Here is a 14,444-nt window from a genome sequence, read left to right as displayed (position 1 = left end):
TCTGGGACCTGAGGGTGAGGTAATGGGTAGTTAACTAATAAGCTTAAACATCTGTTTATACTAAATCATGGTATATTCGAGTGCGATGCAAAATTCTTATATTTTTAGGATGCTTCAAAGAAAGGCATGATTGATAATGTTTACAACAGTAACAAGTAGCCAAGACTTAAAATTACTGTGGCCCAGGCGATGTGTTAAGGACTATGTATATATTCTTTTATCATCCTCACGACACTGGAAAATAGGAAAGTATTCTTAATCCTATCTTTATTACAAAACACTATTTCAAAAAAATGGAAGCATTTCTAAAATAACGCGCACCCCATCACTATCACGTTATACTGCTTTATAATCTTCACAGAGCTTTTTGTGCTTCTTTTTCCTTACTCATCTTCTATGCTCCCCCAAGCCCCTCCCTGGGGCCTGAACCAGTGGTGGTCACGGAAAAGGGGCCCAAGCTTTTAGCCAAGGTCACACATGTGGTCAGTGAAACAGACGGTAAGCGCCAGGAGAGCAGGAGACGGGACTGTTTTCTGCTAAAGAGAGGCTGGCACAGTGTCTGCTCAATAAATATGTACAGAAGGCAAAAAGAAAGAAAGGAAGGGAAGAAAGAGGGAGCGAGGGGGAAAAGGATGAATGAATGGAAACGTTCCCAGAAGAGCCTAGAGAGCACCTACAGCGAACTTCCCTCCTTGGGCAATGAACTCAGTTCAAGGTCTAAGCCAGTACTGTCGTCACCCCAACACCAGCGAGCAGCCTTTAAAAAACGTCCAGAAGAAAGGGGGAAACGGTGAAAGAAAAGGAGTAGAAAGAGACAAATCCTTTTCTGCAAGCAGATTTGCGAGCGTAGCTAAGCGCGGCCGGTTGCCACGACGACCCCGAGGCCAGAACGGGCCCAGCCCATTGGTTGGGATGCCGGAGCCAATGAGAAGGCGCGGTGTTGGCGGGGTCTTAAGATGGCTGCCGGGCGGCCGGCTCCTGACCGGTGAGTACTGCCGTTTGCGGGGCTGCCTCTCCGCTGGCCGGGGCTTCGACCAAACGGGTCCGGGAGGGCCGGGTGCGGGGAGCGAGCGAGCCAGTGTGGGCGGCCTCACGGCCGAGCCGGCAAAGCCCCCGGCCGGGCCCACGGGGGCGTTGGTGGGGCTGGCCTCTGCTTTGCTCGGACGGGGCGTTAGCAGCGCCCTTCCGAGCCTGTTGGTGGGCGAGGGAGTTCTCCATCCCCCACCCCCACCCCGTCAAAGTGAGAGGGGGTGAAGAGGCTTTGCATCGGGGAAACAGGCTCCTGTTTGCATCTGCTGTAACCCGGGGAAAGAGCTGCACTTAGTGGGAGTGCCAGCAGGCTAGACTTCCTGCTCCCGATTCTGCGGCGCTCCGTTCTGCGCCCGGGAGGGGCTGCTTCCCGTTCTGGGATCGCAGTGTGGCCCTGCCGCCGGGGAGCCTGCAAGTGCGGGGTGGTGCCGCCCAGCAGGAAGAGGTGTACCTTTCTAGAGCCACCCTCTTGCAGTAAGTATTCTCACAGCGGCATCCGACTTAAAATGAGCCGCGAAATGTTATTGGTTCACTGTAAATCTTTCCTTGCAGGGCCTGGAGACGTGTTTTCCAGGCCTTGACTAAACAAACACTGCCTTGTATTGAGACATATGCCTACGTACAAAGTCCTGCTAAATAAATAGTCGGGCAGTCAGACTGGGAACTCAAATCGGAAGGCAGGCCTCTGATTCAGTTGAACTTTAATGTTGATACGTGCTTAGAAGTATTTTAGTTAAGTAACTAATCCCCAAGTCACAGAAACTGATGATTGGGTAGGTTGCTTAACATGAAGGTGGTTTATGATTATTCTACAAAAGTCAAGATTAAATTCAGATCAGACGAAATTCAGGTTTCTGTGCTTATTTCTAACTAAATACAAAATACGGGAAATAAGACAGCTTCATATAGTGACAATGGAATTGAAATTTTGGAATATTAGAGACGGGAGGCATTTACCCGTTAAACTGTTCAGATTGGGTTTTGGTTACAGGAAGTTGCCAGATCTTCCAGAAAATTTGACATTATTACCCAAATCTCTGAATGTGATTTTTATGTATACAAGTTAGTATAGCATCTTACATAACTTTCTGCACTTAAAAAGTGAGAGATTTATTCTTAATCAGATTATAACAGAATTACAGGCTAAGGTCATTCTTCCGACCCACTCAAATCTTTGTTTCTGGGAATATGTTACTATTTAAACTCTGCCTTCTAAAAGTTTTTAAATTGAATCCAGCAAGTTCTGTTGTTCCAAAATAAGCAGATCACAATGCATTAAGCCAAGTCAGTTACTTCAGCTTAAAAGGGATTTAGGTCGTAATTCCAAGTGGAAAGTTTGTTGTAGGGATTAATGGTAAAAGTTTCTGTCATATTGTTTATACACCATGTATAGTATCGACTTGCTTGCTTTGTTTTTCTTTCTAGTTGTTTCTTCTGTTGTAACTGGAGTCTCTTTTGCTTTCTTCAGAACATCTTTTCAGGTGTTTTGTCTGACATGCAGTCTTACTGGAAACTAGAAATCTTGTCTGTGGGGTCTGGGTTGAAGAGAGAAAGCTTATCTACTAGGGTATTGGGGTTTAATCAGTATTGCATCTGATTGGTATATCACATCTCTTGAGAATGGCTGTCTAATTTTCACATTTAAAGGGTAATTTGGAAAGACTTGCTTTACTGTAAGGCATGGGGTGAGAGACACTTCAAAGAACTAGAGAGACGTTCTTCAGAGTAGCCAAAATACGGAGTAACTGGAGGCCTAATGCAGTATCCGTGGGTACTTGGAAATGTATGAATGACATGTAGATGCTATGAGTTTTTTTTTCTAATTTTTTTTTTAATGTTTATTCATCTTTGAGAGACCGAGTGAGTAGGGGAGGGGCAGGAGTGAGACACAGAATCTGAAATAGGCTTCAGGCTCAGAGCTGTCAGCACTGATGTGGGGATCAAACTCTCAGACTGAGAGATCAGGACCTGAGCTGAAGCTGGACTCTCAACCCACTGAGCCACTCAGGCGCCCCAGGATGCTGTGAATTTAAAGACAGTGTTTTCAAACGTGAACCCCAAGCAAGTCACGAAGCAGCCACTCCATTTCGGCTGATTGACAGTTCAGCTGCAGCTCACGTGGGCAGCTCGACTTTGCCGGCTCCCCAGTGACTTCTCCGTGCTCACCAGTGGGCCTGGAGTTGCCTTTGTCTATCTGTCCATCTGTCTATTTTTTATTTTTTTCAAACAGGCACATCCCTTTAAAGATGTTCAGGAATCGAGTTCAGAAACGTGTTATTTGCATTTTGCCTTGTTTTATGACTTTGGATGTAGAATCTAGAATTTAAAGTTTATTCTGGTTTTTCTTTTCGTCTGTGGGCACACACAAGGGATTATCATGCCAGCCAATGTCAAACTGAAGACCGCGCATAATATCTTGTCAACAAGAGCTAAAAACAGGATTTAGAGGAAGTCTAAGAAGCGATCAAAAAATGCTTGAGAGCCCTCTGGGAAAGGCAACTCCGGGGCAACTGAGAGTGCTCCCCAGCAGGAAGCCCGGTTGGAATGCCCCATTGTAGACCCACCCTGTAGGGATGCTGAAGCAGTGCTCTCCTGGGAAAACTGTGCCCATCAGAGAGGCACGTGCCTTTCATTAGCAGCCACAGCTGACCGTCTGGGCCAAGTGGTACTTGGCTGCTAAGTTACAGAAGCTTGCCATGTGCACAGAGTGTCGGCTCCATGCGGTTAGGTATTTTGTCCTGTTTTGTACACCGCTGTCCCCATGTGTTAAGAGTGCTGGGCGCACAGTGGCCATGTGCAAGATGCTATGGACAGGGGAAACGAACAGCGGCTTCAAGCGTGGAACCCCAGTTTTGCTAAGAGAGTTAACTCTGAAATTTGTTACTATCCTTAAGTTCTGAAATGGATGGTGAGCTTAAAGGTATATTATATGTTAGTGGCAAAGGCATGTTGGAGCTTATTATCCTTCCCCTTCCATATACTCAGAACACTAGAAATATTTTTATTGATAGCATCATAACATCCGTTTTTCAGTATTGGCATATTTCACATGATGTCTTTTGTGCTAACAAAGCGTCTAAAGATTACCTATTCCAACTGTTAAAATCCTCAGGTCCGGTTTAGGGATTGATCCAGGCCTATACTGGGCTGGGAGCTTATATAATTTTGGGTCTCCTCTTTAAGAAAAGGAATACAGATTCTAAATAGAAAATTAGGTATAATGCTTTGGAATGACCCGTGCAAAGGAGGAGCCTTGAAACTTAGGCTGAATGATCTTCCTGTGTCTGGTTTTATTGTTCCATTCAGAAAACCAGACACCAGTATTTTTTAATAGACATTTCTATTAGACCCTGGAAATCCGGTAAGTAAATGATTTGTATCACTTGCTCAGTGCATGGACCTCAACCGTAGACACCTCAACACCACCTTGTGAATGTTGCCACTCACAATAGAAATTACAAAAATGTAACGACAGGACTACTGATAGCAAAAAGACCTAAGGCTTGATCAAGCCCCTAGAACCTCCCGAACGCTGTGGTGAGCGTTTTCATAGCTTATCTCATTTAACTCTCCGAATAACCCTGTGCGCAGCATAATTATCCTCATATCAAAGAAGAAAAGAACTGCGGGTCGAAGGTGGTGAAAATGATTTGCTGGTATGTGGTGGGGTGAGGATTACAACTGGAGCAGTTAGATGTCAGAGCCTGTTTTCGTGAAAAGCCAGAAGAGTATTTTGGTGAGGGTGTTTCAGAGGGCTAACAACTGATGAGGCTGGACCAGACCCGCCTGAAAGGAGATCGGGTTCTTTGGACCTGGGAGGAGGTCCTTAAAGGTTATCTGGAATCCGTGTTATTCAAATTAATGCAAAATCCCTAATGCCTTTGTCTCAGAGACAATGGTGGTGGTTTTCTCATTAGGTTAGTCACAATAGGGGACCGAAAACACTGCGAGAAAGATTTCCATCCTTGCATTTTATTTATTCCTTGAAGTTGGTAGTAAATCCTGAGCAGTCCAACCAACTTCTCTTTTTTAAGGCATCTTTTGAGTGAAGTGGTTTTGACTCAATACGTATGCTAAAATAGACTGTGCCAGGAGATTAACAGTAAAAATGTACTCTATCATTATTTCAGCAAATGATTATAATTCCAATTTTTAAAAGTTACTTTTGATAAACCTAACAGTAGTTAATATTCTCTCTCCCAATGGGCCATAGAACTAATGATATATATTATCCTGAACTTTAAACCTACTGTCCTAAGTATGGTATTGTTACTCAAAAAAGCTGGGTGGTTTTGTTAAATTGTTAGGATTTATACTCCATTTGGTATTATTTTAGCAAACTGTGTAAACATAAAAACCAGGACATTCTTTTTACCATCACACTTTCCTCAGACTACTTGCAGAGCCTAAACATTTTCCTTTGAAAATTGTCCTTATACTCCTTAGACAATAAGTCCCCTGAAAGTTCAATTTCAAATACTGGTGACAATCTGACTTTAGTTTCTTCTTTAATTGTGCTAGCTTGAAATGCAATATTATAAATCTTAAATTGTGGGAATGTGTATTTTTAGACCTTTAACATTCTTGAACAATGAATGCTTTTACTGAATTTATTTTTTTTTAGACAAAATTATCCATATATTAGAGAATCAAGGTTCTGTTTTCTTTAAGTCATCTATATGTGTGTCTTGTCACAAATTTAAACAAAAAACAAAAAAACAAATTTGTATAAGCAAGGATTTTAATTATTTTAATATGGAAGGTACATCCCATTTTAGATTAAAAGAAAACAAGCATAGATAGACTGTTCCCAAACCATTAGGATAATTCCTAGGCTCTTGGGGTTTTAAATTTCTTTTCACGTCTACTTTGTATGTCTATATTCATCTTTTTCCCTTTAGAAGAAAAGATGTGGAGTGGGCTGCTACCTCCTGGCCTAAATGAAAGTGATATTGAGTCGAATTCTGAAGATGAAGCCCCATTAGAGAACTCTGGACCTAACTTACAGGAAGATGAAGAAGATGGGGTCATTACAAAAACAGAGATCTCAGATTTTCCCACAGATGGTCCAAAACCCGACGCTGAGGCCAATGTCAATGCCTATGAAGAGTGCCCTTCTGGAATTCCCTTAAACATGTGGAATGTAGGTTCTCTATGATGTGTGCTTATTGAAACCCGTGCCTGTGTGTTTGCTCTCTCTGCCACGGTCCAAATGCCTGTGTTCCGGGGGATGATAGAAAGGGAAGGTTGACCCCGAATACTCTGTGCTCAACCGATTGGCCGCTCAGGTCCTTGCTTTCATTTTTGTTTTGTTTTTTATAAAAAGAGGAAGAAAATAAACCAGTAGGTTTAGCAACTTGGCCTAACGTAATCCACGAGTTTCTATCTTCATTTGATCTCTTTGTCGTCTGTAAGAGTCATTGAATTTTACTCTCATAATCAGATTGACTTCGGTAGAAATAAATGAAGATAAAAATTCCAGATTGTGAAGGAGACTTAGAGAATAGTATATCTCAAGAAGAACTGAACTATTTTGTTAAATTTGTATTTTTATAAATGCTAGACTATATTTTTATTACTTAACATGTTTGTAACTTTTTGAATGTATGCTTTGCTTCAAAATATATATTTCTTTTTCTTTTTCTTTTCTTTTACTTTTATATAGAAATTTCAAGAATTGCATAAAAAAAATTCTGAACAGAAAATCTCAACGTCAAGATTCAGAAGGAGGAAAAGAAAACGCTCCAGGAAAGGTGTTTTGTTTTAATTCAAGTTAATTGTCAGTCATACTAGTGTTAAGTTGTGACTCATTGAGCTCAACAGTTTTTAATTTTTTTAATGTTTTATTTATTTTTTTGATACAGAGAGAGAGCATGAGAGGGGGAGGGGCAGAGAGAGAAGGGGACACAGAATCGGAAGCAGGCTGCAGGCTCTGAGCTGTCAGCACAGAGCCTAACGCAGGGCTCGAATCCATGAACGTGAGATCATGACCTGAGCTGAAGCCAGACGCTCAACTGGCTGAGCCACCCAGGCGCCCCTGAACTCAACAGTTTTTAATCAACATAATTTTGAAATAACAAATGATTATTCAGGTATTGACACTTTGTGAACTCTTTTCAGGTAAATTGAAGAATGAAGAAGAGTCTCAAAGGTGGGTAGAATTTAAAATATTTGCCTATTCTAGACAGTATTGTAAAACCTATACAATAGTTGAACTACTTAACCTCTGAAACATAGGAACTAGTTTCTGTGATTTGTGGCAACCGATTAAAAATACTAAAAATGAGTTCTCGTCTCTTCTTTCAGGGCCCAGACCTCAAGTGAAGCCCAGTGGAAGGAGCTTACTCAGTATTTTGGAATCAATGAGAGGTTTGACCCTCCTGTTAAAAAGAAAAAAATTGAGAAGGTAAGATCATTTTTTTTATGGCCTCTTAGATTAAAATGTTTGCAGTTAGCTTTGGCTAACTAAGGTATTTCTCCTCAGTAATGAATTCAGTTAAAACACTTCCTGTGTGCTAAACAGAATGCTAGGTAAACATGTAAATATGTATTGCTAAATCATTTTTTAAAAGGCTGTTAGGAAGGAAATAAACAGGATGTTGTAAAGAAATTTAAAATGGATGCCCCATTTAGGTGGTCAGGGAGGGGCCTTTCTTGGAAGATGCCATTCCATTGAGACCTGAATGATGGGAAGGAAGCATCCATATACAGAATTCTTGTGGAGACATAATAACCTGGGTAAAGGTCCTGGGAAGAAAGGTCATCGTGAGACATTTGAGTGACTGTAAGAAGGTCAGCCTGGCTGGAGTGGAGTCAGCGAGGGGGAGAATGGCCCACGATAGGATGGGGGAGGCAGGCGGCCAGGAGCCAACCATGAGGGACCTTAAGGGCCGTGGTAAGGAATTGGGTTTTAGTAACAGTGCAGTTGAGAGTCATTCAAGGGTTTTAAGTTAAGGGAGTGATATGATCGAAGTTGTGTTTAAAAAGATTGCTCTTGGGTGGAGAATGGACTGTGGATCAGCAAAAGTAGGCAAGAAGAGAACAAGTAAGAGACCCTCCAGGATCAGCAAAAGAGACTCTTCCAGGCCCAAGAGGAGGGGGGCTTGAACAGGAGTGGCGCTGCAGAAAACAGAAAAGATCGGACAGATCGAGGTCTACTATAGGAGGGGAGTGGGCAGTATTTGCCATTTGCCTCTGATGCTCGTGAAGTGGTGGAAAGGATTTGGGGCGTGAGGAGGGAAAGAGCCATTCAGGTGTTACTTTCGGCACTGGTGTGACTGCTGACGCTAGTTACGAACATGGGAAGGCTGGGGAGGGGGGAAGATTTAGGGTGCCCCTGTCCAAAGTTCAGTTCGGGGCATGGGTGGTATCAGCGGGCAGGAATAGAGAGACGGTAACCTGAGGGAAGGCCTCAGAGGACAGTCGGAGCTGGAGACACACAGGTGCATGTCCTCAGTGTATGGATGACGTGAATCCTTAGTAGAGTCTTGAATGAATGAAGGACTTAACATTTTCACATATTGGATTCCAGGAGCGTGAAAATTGAGCACTGAGTGGTAGTGCTAGAGGCCCAGGTGTGTTGTATCCTACCTGTGTAGACAGATTCCTCCTCCGTGGATCATTTCTGTAGACTACTGTGTGTACACAGAGACCATTATTGTTTACTGATTAATCTGCAATCCTTGTGAAACAGACCCCAGACTGTAAACGCATCCCTGGGTGGTATTGCGTCATTGAGGGCACGTGCAGTAAGTGGCGGCAGAACTCTGCATGTGAACCTTCTGATTCCAGCTTTGCTAAGAAGTCTTGCCATCAGGTTCCTGGAGCCCCAGGGCCTTGAAACCAGGATCACTTTCTGCTGTACCCATTGCTGCTACTGAGCAATCCCTTTTTCACAAATGTTCTAGCAGGTGCAGAAGTGCTTAAATCCTTACAAAGAAAAGTCAGACGAAAACCCAGGCTTTGTGACCCTGTTCTTAGTCCTCTAGCTTCACTGCAGAAGGGCTGGTTGGCACTTGAAAGTGTCCTTGCCCTGTTCTGGACCCTGTGGCCGGAGGAAAGGGTCTTGTGAGAAGAACCTGTCAACTGCAGAAGCACATGAGGGAGGCGGGTCCGGGCTCTGGCCCGCCTTGGGGAGGGGGGGGTCCCCCGCCGCGGGTGGTTCTTTCGAGGGAAGGACTGGTTAAATATTGCTTCTCATGGGAAATTTTTTTAAAGTTCTAGTCCTGAATTCGGTGGTCTTTGATCTTTATTTATGCATGTATTATGTTTTCTCATCACTGTTGACTTTAGAGTGTCTAAAGGGTCTCATAGTTGAAGTTAGGGCTCTGAAATTAAGTTTTAAATTTAAATTTTTTAACCATTCTGAAGAGGAGAAAATTTGAGAGATTTTTTTTTTACAGCCTCTCTGTATCAGATTGTTATTATTACCCTATATATACAAAATTGTTCCTTCTTGATATTGGCCAGATACGGCTCTTATTCGTCGCCTAAAATTTGAGATTTGTGTAGAGGAGCCTTATAAAGGATACTAGGGTTCCTTGTGCAGAATCTTTTAAACGGCACAGTTTTATGAACTAGTGTTCTCTTTCACATTATGTTAGATATGTTCTAGGAAGAGAAGTTTAAGCCAGGCATCATTTTAAAACCATTGATCTATTTTATGAGTTTGGATTTTCTTCACGGCACTCTGTATGAGTGGCATCTAAGAAAGTTATGGCATTTTTTTAAACAAAGAAACTGGTGCTGGCCAGACTTGCAGCTGGCCAGGATTTTGCCAGCACTTAATATTTTATAAATAAATGCAAGCGTAAAAGGAAAAGAAGTATTTGATGAGGCCAAATTTCCTGTTCTCTTGGTAGTTGGGCATCATTGCAGGCCAGCAGGTTTGCACTCCTTCGGTTTGGGGACCCTGTTTCAGTGTTGTGCATGCACCCCTTTTGCCGTCATACTAAAGTCTGTGAATCCAACAGAGTAAATAGATAGTAAAGAAGGTGCACACTGCAGGCACCAAGATAAAAGCTACGAAGAAATGTAAGTCTAGAGATAATAGCTACTGCTCAAGAAACCTAGAGAGGATCATGAAAATCTGTGATGCAGTTTGGAGAAAACTAGCACGGATTTCTAGTCCATTATTTTATTTCTCTGGAGCAGAGGCTGATCTTTTTCTGTATGTGAGAGAGCCCTTTTATTCCGTACTCACTGCATCCTCAAGAGTGTAAAACAGAACAAACTTCTTAATCTTGTGTCTACTGTGCAGTCCTTTCCCCTGACCACCCCCCAGTTTTCTCTTTCCCTCCCTCCCTTCCTACCTTCTTTTTCTGAACACTGTCAGGCTAAAGCTGTGGCTCAACTTGAGGATATGTATTTACAACACCACCGTCACCTGTTTTCTTGACGACGCAGAGAGGGTTGTATTTGTAAAATGTAGTGTCCCTGGTATCCAAAGCTGTTTTAGAGTGTTGTTTGTATTAAATGCAGCGATGATTATGTTTCTGGAAGTAGTTCTGGGACTTACTAATAATTCTGTACTCATAACATAATTATTTTGAATCTATATAGGAATTTCTTTAGAACAAATTTCACTCATTAATTTCATTATAAATACCTCAAATATTCTTAGTTGAATCAATTTGATTAGTCAGCAGTCATTATTGAAAGTAGTTTTATATGTACTTAATGGGTACTTTCTGGCATGAAAAATCAGAGTTAAATTTTAATAACTTTAAGAATAATTGCACAGTGTCTGATTTTTTTTAGTTGTTTATGAGAGGAAACTGTTACTGTATAGTGTATCTTTTTTCAAATTTTAATAATTTTTTTTAGCAGAATGCTTTTTCCAACCACAATTTTACATGGAACGCCAATACACAAATCATATAAAAGGCCAGCTGGCCTGGGGGAGTGGGAGGGAGGGAGGAGGAAGGGTAGTGGTGTGGAGGGGGCAGCAGGGGTGGCGGCGGAGGGGAGAGCTGTAGAGGCACACGCCTGACTGTTCTCCTGGCAGTAATTACGAAGCATTATCTTTGGATCCCCAGGTGATCCTTGTGGGGGCGGGTCCGTAGGGCCAGAGTTATTCTCAAAACGTAGGTTGACTGGAGCTCAGCATGATTTTGTGTGAGGAAACAAGCAGCAGGTAAGAAGTAAAATAAGACTTTAACCAAAGTCATTTGGTCTCAGATCTAGACTTTTCCTAAGTAGTAGCCCAACTGAGTTTTTATCTACCTGATTTAAATAATTTAAATGATGTATAGATAAAGGTAATACCACTAATTCTTAGTTCTACACCCGCCCCCCCCCCCCGCCACTTCTTTCTGGAGAAATTACCTAATTTTTTTCCCCCTTAGGTATTTAGGTCTAATTAGAGTACAGCAAACTTTAGGGGACAATTCATTTATATTCAGCTTTAAAAATTGAATATATTATCCAAATAAATGAATTTTTAACAGCAAAACTTCCGTAGAAATCTGTTGTGCAGTTTGACTGAAGGAGCTTTAATCACATGTTAAAAGAGATTGTGCGTAGGCACATACGGAGGATTGGTGCTTAATGTTAAGTTTCTTTTGTGGTTGTCATCCTGCCTTCTTGGCATATGTAGCAAACCTGTTAGAAGCTCCTTATTGTCTCGCTGGGGACCTGCTCGATACCGGCCTTCGATGACTTTCCACCTGTGGCCAAATTGGCACACTAATTGGTCTGTGATGAGGAATAGAGCTCTTCAGCTAAATTCGGATTCCTGCCGGAAGGCACCTGAGAAGCTCACCAAGGCCCCGCAGGGCTGTCAGTGCTTCCGCGCCCCTTCCCCACTCCCGTGTTGTGAGAGACATCGTACGTAATTCCAGGAAGGGTACTCTTGGGTCCAGCTTAAGACGGAAGAAGCCTTGATGCTCAAATCCTACTTTATGAGACTGCTTACTGGCTCTAAGTTGAATCCTTGGGTTTCATGGTTGGGGCTGAGCCTTGATGATTTGTGATGAGGTCTGTAGCCATACAGCCATACAGAGCTAAGCCTTATCTTGGTTTTAATAATGGTATCCAGCTATTTAGATAAAATAATATGCACAACTTATTTATCAAGTGATGCTACATTGAAATTTTTGCTAGGTATTTTACATATATTTTTCTTTGACCTTTACCGTAAACTTGTGGCAAATGTGGTATTACTTACTTTTTGTGGGGGAAGTGACTGTAACCTGTAGAGGTTCAGGAATGACCCGGAGTGTCCTGGCTAGTCGGGCGAGGGGCTCGAATCTGAGTGCTGGGTCTGCCCTCACCAGCCATGTTCTCTGTAAACCATTAACTTGTAGTCTGAAGGTAATGGAAATATTTTACCTTAGGATGCTTTCCCGTGAATATAAGCATTTCGAGTGTATTTGGAATGTTAATATTTTATAGAAGCAGAAAGTTTGGGTGTGCATACAGAATCAGAAGTTTTTCAGAGCCAAATGGAACTATTGTATTTTATTTAAATAAAGTGTCAAAAATAAAAGTAAGAAAGAAGAAGGAAAAAAGAAAAGGGAGGGAAAAACCTAGTGAACCTGCCTAGTGAAATTTTGTTGAATAAAAAAGAAAAAACTTAAAAGAGCTAAAAACAAAGTTCAACATGTAAATGGACTTTTATTTCTAGTAGAGAATTTGCGTTATCAAGCTAGGGCTTTGCCCTTCGTTTAATGAAATCTCATTTGCTCAGAGCTGTGGGCACCTCCCTGACATCCACTCCAGCGCTCTGCCTGCTGTATTACACCAGTGCTCGGAACAGCTGGAGAAGTGGGAGTGGGTTGATGGTGAAGCGATAGATTTGTAATTTTAGCTGATTTAGTTTTAAGTGAACACTCTATTTCCATGCTCAGCAGTTCATGCAGGTTTCTAGTTTCTGCCCTTGTGACATTAACTGGAGATGGTGGTTCCGTAATAACCAAAAGGAAGTCAGTTAGCAAGTTGATGCAGCAAAATGACTTGACAGGTGGATCCCTGGTTTATTCAAGGTGTTGGTGGTAAGAAGTAGAATGGGTTCCTTTTTATTCACTGGTGTATGATTACTCGAGGTCCTGGAGGAAAGGAGTGCAGCACCCGGGTCCTACCTAATCTTAGGAAGTCTACGTAATTGGAGGAAAACACGTAAGCTAGGGCCCAAGGATGGATGCTGCTAGTGACCAGGTTGCTGAAATAAAAGGTTGAGATCACTGGCTTCCCCAGAATTTGTGGTCCAGGGAAAAATTGAAGTTTGCTGTTAGTATTTTCTTTTCTTACATATTTGAGGAGATACTTAATATTCTGTTCAGGAAGGAGTGCTCATTAGGCCATCTTATGAGCATTTCTTAAGTAAAATACTTTATTTCTACTGTAAAAATAAATCATAAATAAAAAGCCCCAGAGGCAGGTACTGTGCTAAGCTCTGGGAGTCCAAGATGGAAGAGATATTCTCCACGCCCTCAAGGAACGCATATTCTACTAATGCAAAGATTTATATATAAATAAGTACATTAAAATATGACTTTTTTTTTTTTTAAACCATAGGGGTATTAATACCCCAATATTGCTGCTGTGGAATTTTCTGGGGAACTTGTCCAAGTGGCGGATATGTAATAAATGTTCCTCATTTGGGTGGGGGTCCTTTAAGTATTAATGCAACCGTGGATTACTGCGGTCTTTTACCCAATAACATAGCTTCACGGAGAGCCTCCCACGTAAGAAGACCAGTCTGGGTGCTGGGACACACCAAGCCAGTGACACATGTCTGTCCTTCGTGAGCCTGGAACCCAGCTAGGGAGACAGACCCACAACCCACTGTAGTTTGTCAGACCCACAAGTGCTGAAGAGAGTGGCGAGAGCAGTGTGGAAGGCACTCAGGTCCTGGGCACGGGGCAGAGTGAAGCAGGGTCAGTGCGTGTGTACTGGCGGGGGCACCTAAAGAGGTAAAGAAGATAACATTCACCTTGAGACATACAAGGATGGTTTAAGATTTTTCCAGTAAAAACACATCAGACACCAGGGACACAAAAGAGTAGTAAATGTGACCAGAGATTGGGAAGCATAGCATTCATTGCCCAAGATGGGGTTGAGAAACCATTTTGGGCTCCTATCGCGAAGGGATTTCAGTGCAATCAAAAGGAATAAAGAAGTGATCTTGTTTTCAAGCTGGCTAATGACATAATATCTCTACTGTAGAAAAATAGAAGACTAGTTTGGAGAGGGTTCTCATCTTCCAAACAGGAGATGATGAGGCCCTGCAAAAGCCCAGCAAGGTGACATGAGATACCCTACAAAAAGAGTTAAAATAAGAGGGATTGGAGGCTTTGAAGACTCCCGAGGATTCTATCGGGGTGGCTAAATGGTGGTCAGCTCTGAGGGGAGGCGGTGCAGGAAGTGATGGGCTTGTTTTTAGGCATAACAGAAAGTTGGAGACCCTACCTTTG

At 42.3% G+C, this 14,444-nt stretch overlaps 1 protein-coding gene across 2 annotated transcripts in view; it reads left to right on the top strand.

The window, feature by feature from the left end:
- Positions 1 to 905: 905 nt before the first annotated feature.
- Positions 906 to 14,444, top strand: part of FAM204A (family with sequence similarity 204 member A) — a 31,173-nt gene continuing 17,634 nt past the window's right edge. The window contains exons 1-5 of one of the 2 annotated variants that reach the window (XM_029932664.1): positions 906 to 985; positions 5,931 to 6,172; positions 6,695 to 6,782; positions 7,150 to 7,180; positions 7,336 to 7,435. In XM_029932664.1, coding sequence (XP_029788524.1) covers positions 913 to 985; positions 5,931 to 6,172; positions 6,695 to 6,782; positions 7,150 to 7,180; positions 7,336 to 7,435 — 534 coding nt within the window. In that variant the 5' untranslated portion in view covers positions 906 to 912. Of the gene's footprint in view, positions 986 to 1,401; positions 1,504 to 5,930; positions 6,173 to 6,694; positions 6,783 to 7,149; positions 7,181 to 7,335; positions 7,436 to 14,444 lie in introns of those variants that run through there. The other variant, XM_029932665.1, reaches the window with a different exon arrangement.

Source organism: Suricata suricatta, chromosome 2, assembly GCF_006229205.1.
Source record: "Suricata suricatta isolate VVHF042 chromosome 2, meerkat_22Aug2017_6uvM2_HiC, whole genome shotgun sequence".
Classification (NCBI taxonomy): Eukaryota; Metazoa; Chordata; class Mammalia; order Carnivora; family Herpestidae; genus Suricata; species Suricata suricatta.
Note: the sequence above shows the minus strand (reverse complement) of the source record. Positions and strands in the feature narration are given on the sequence as shown.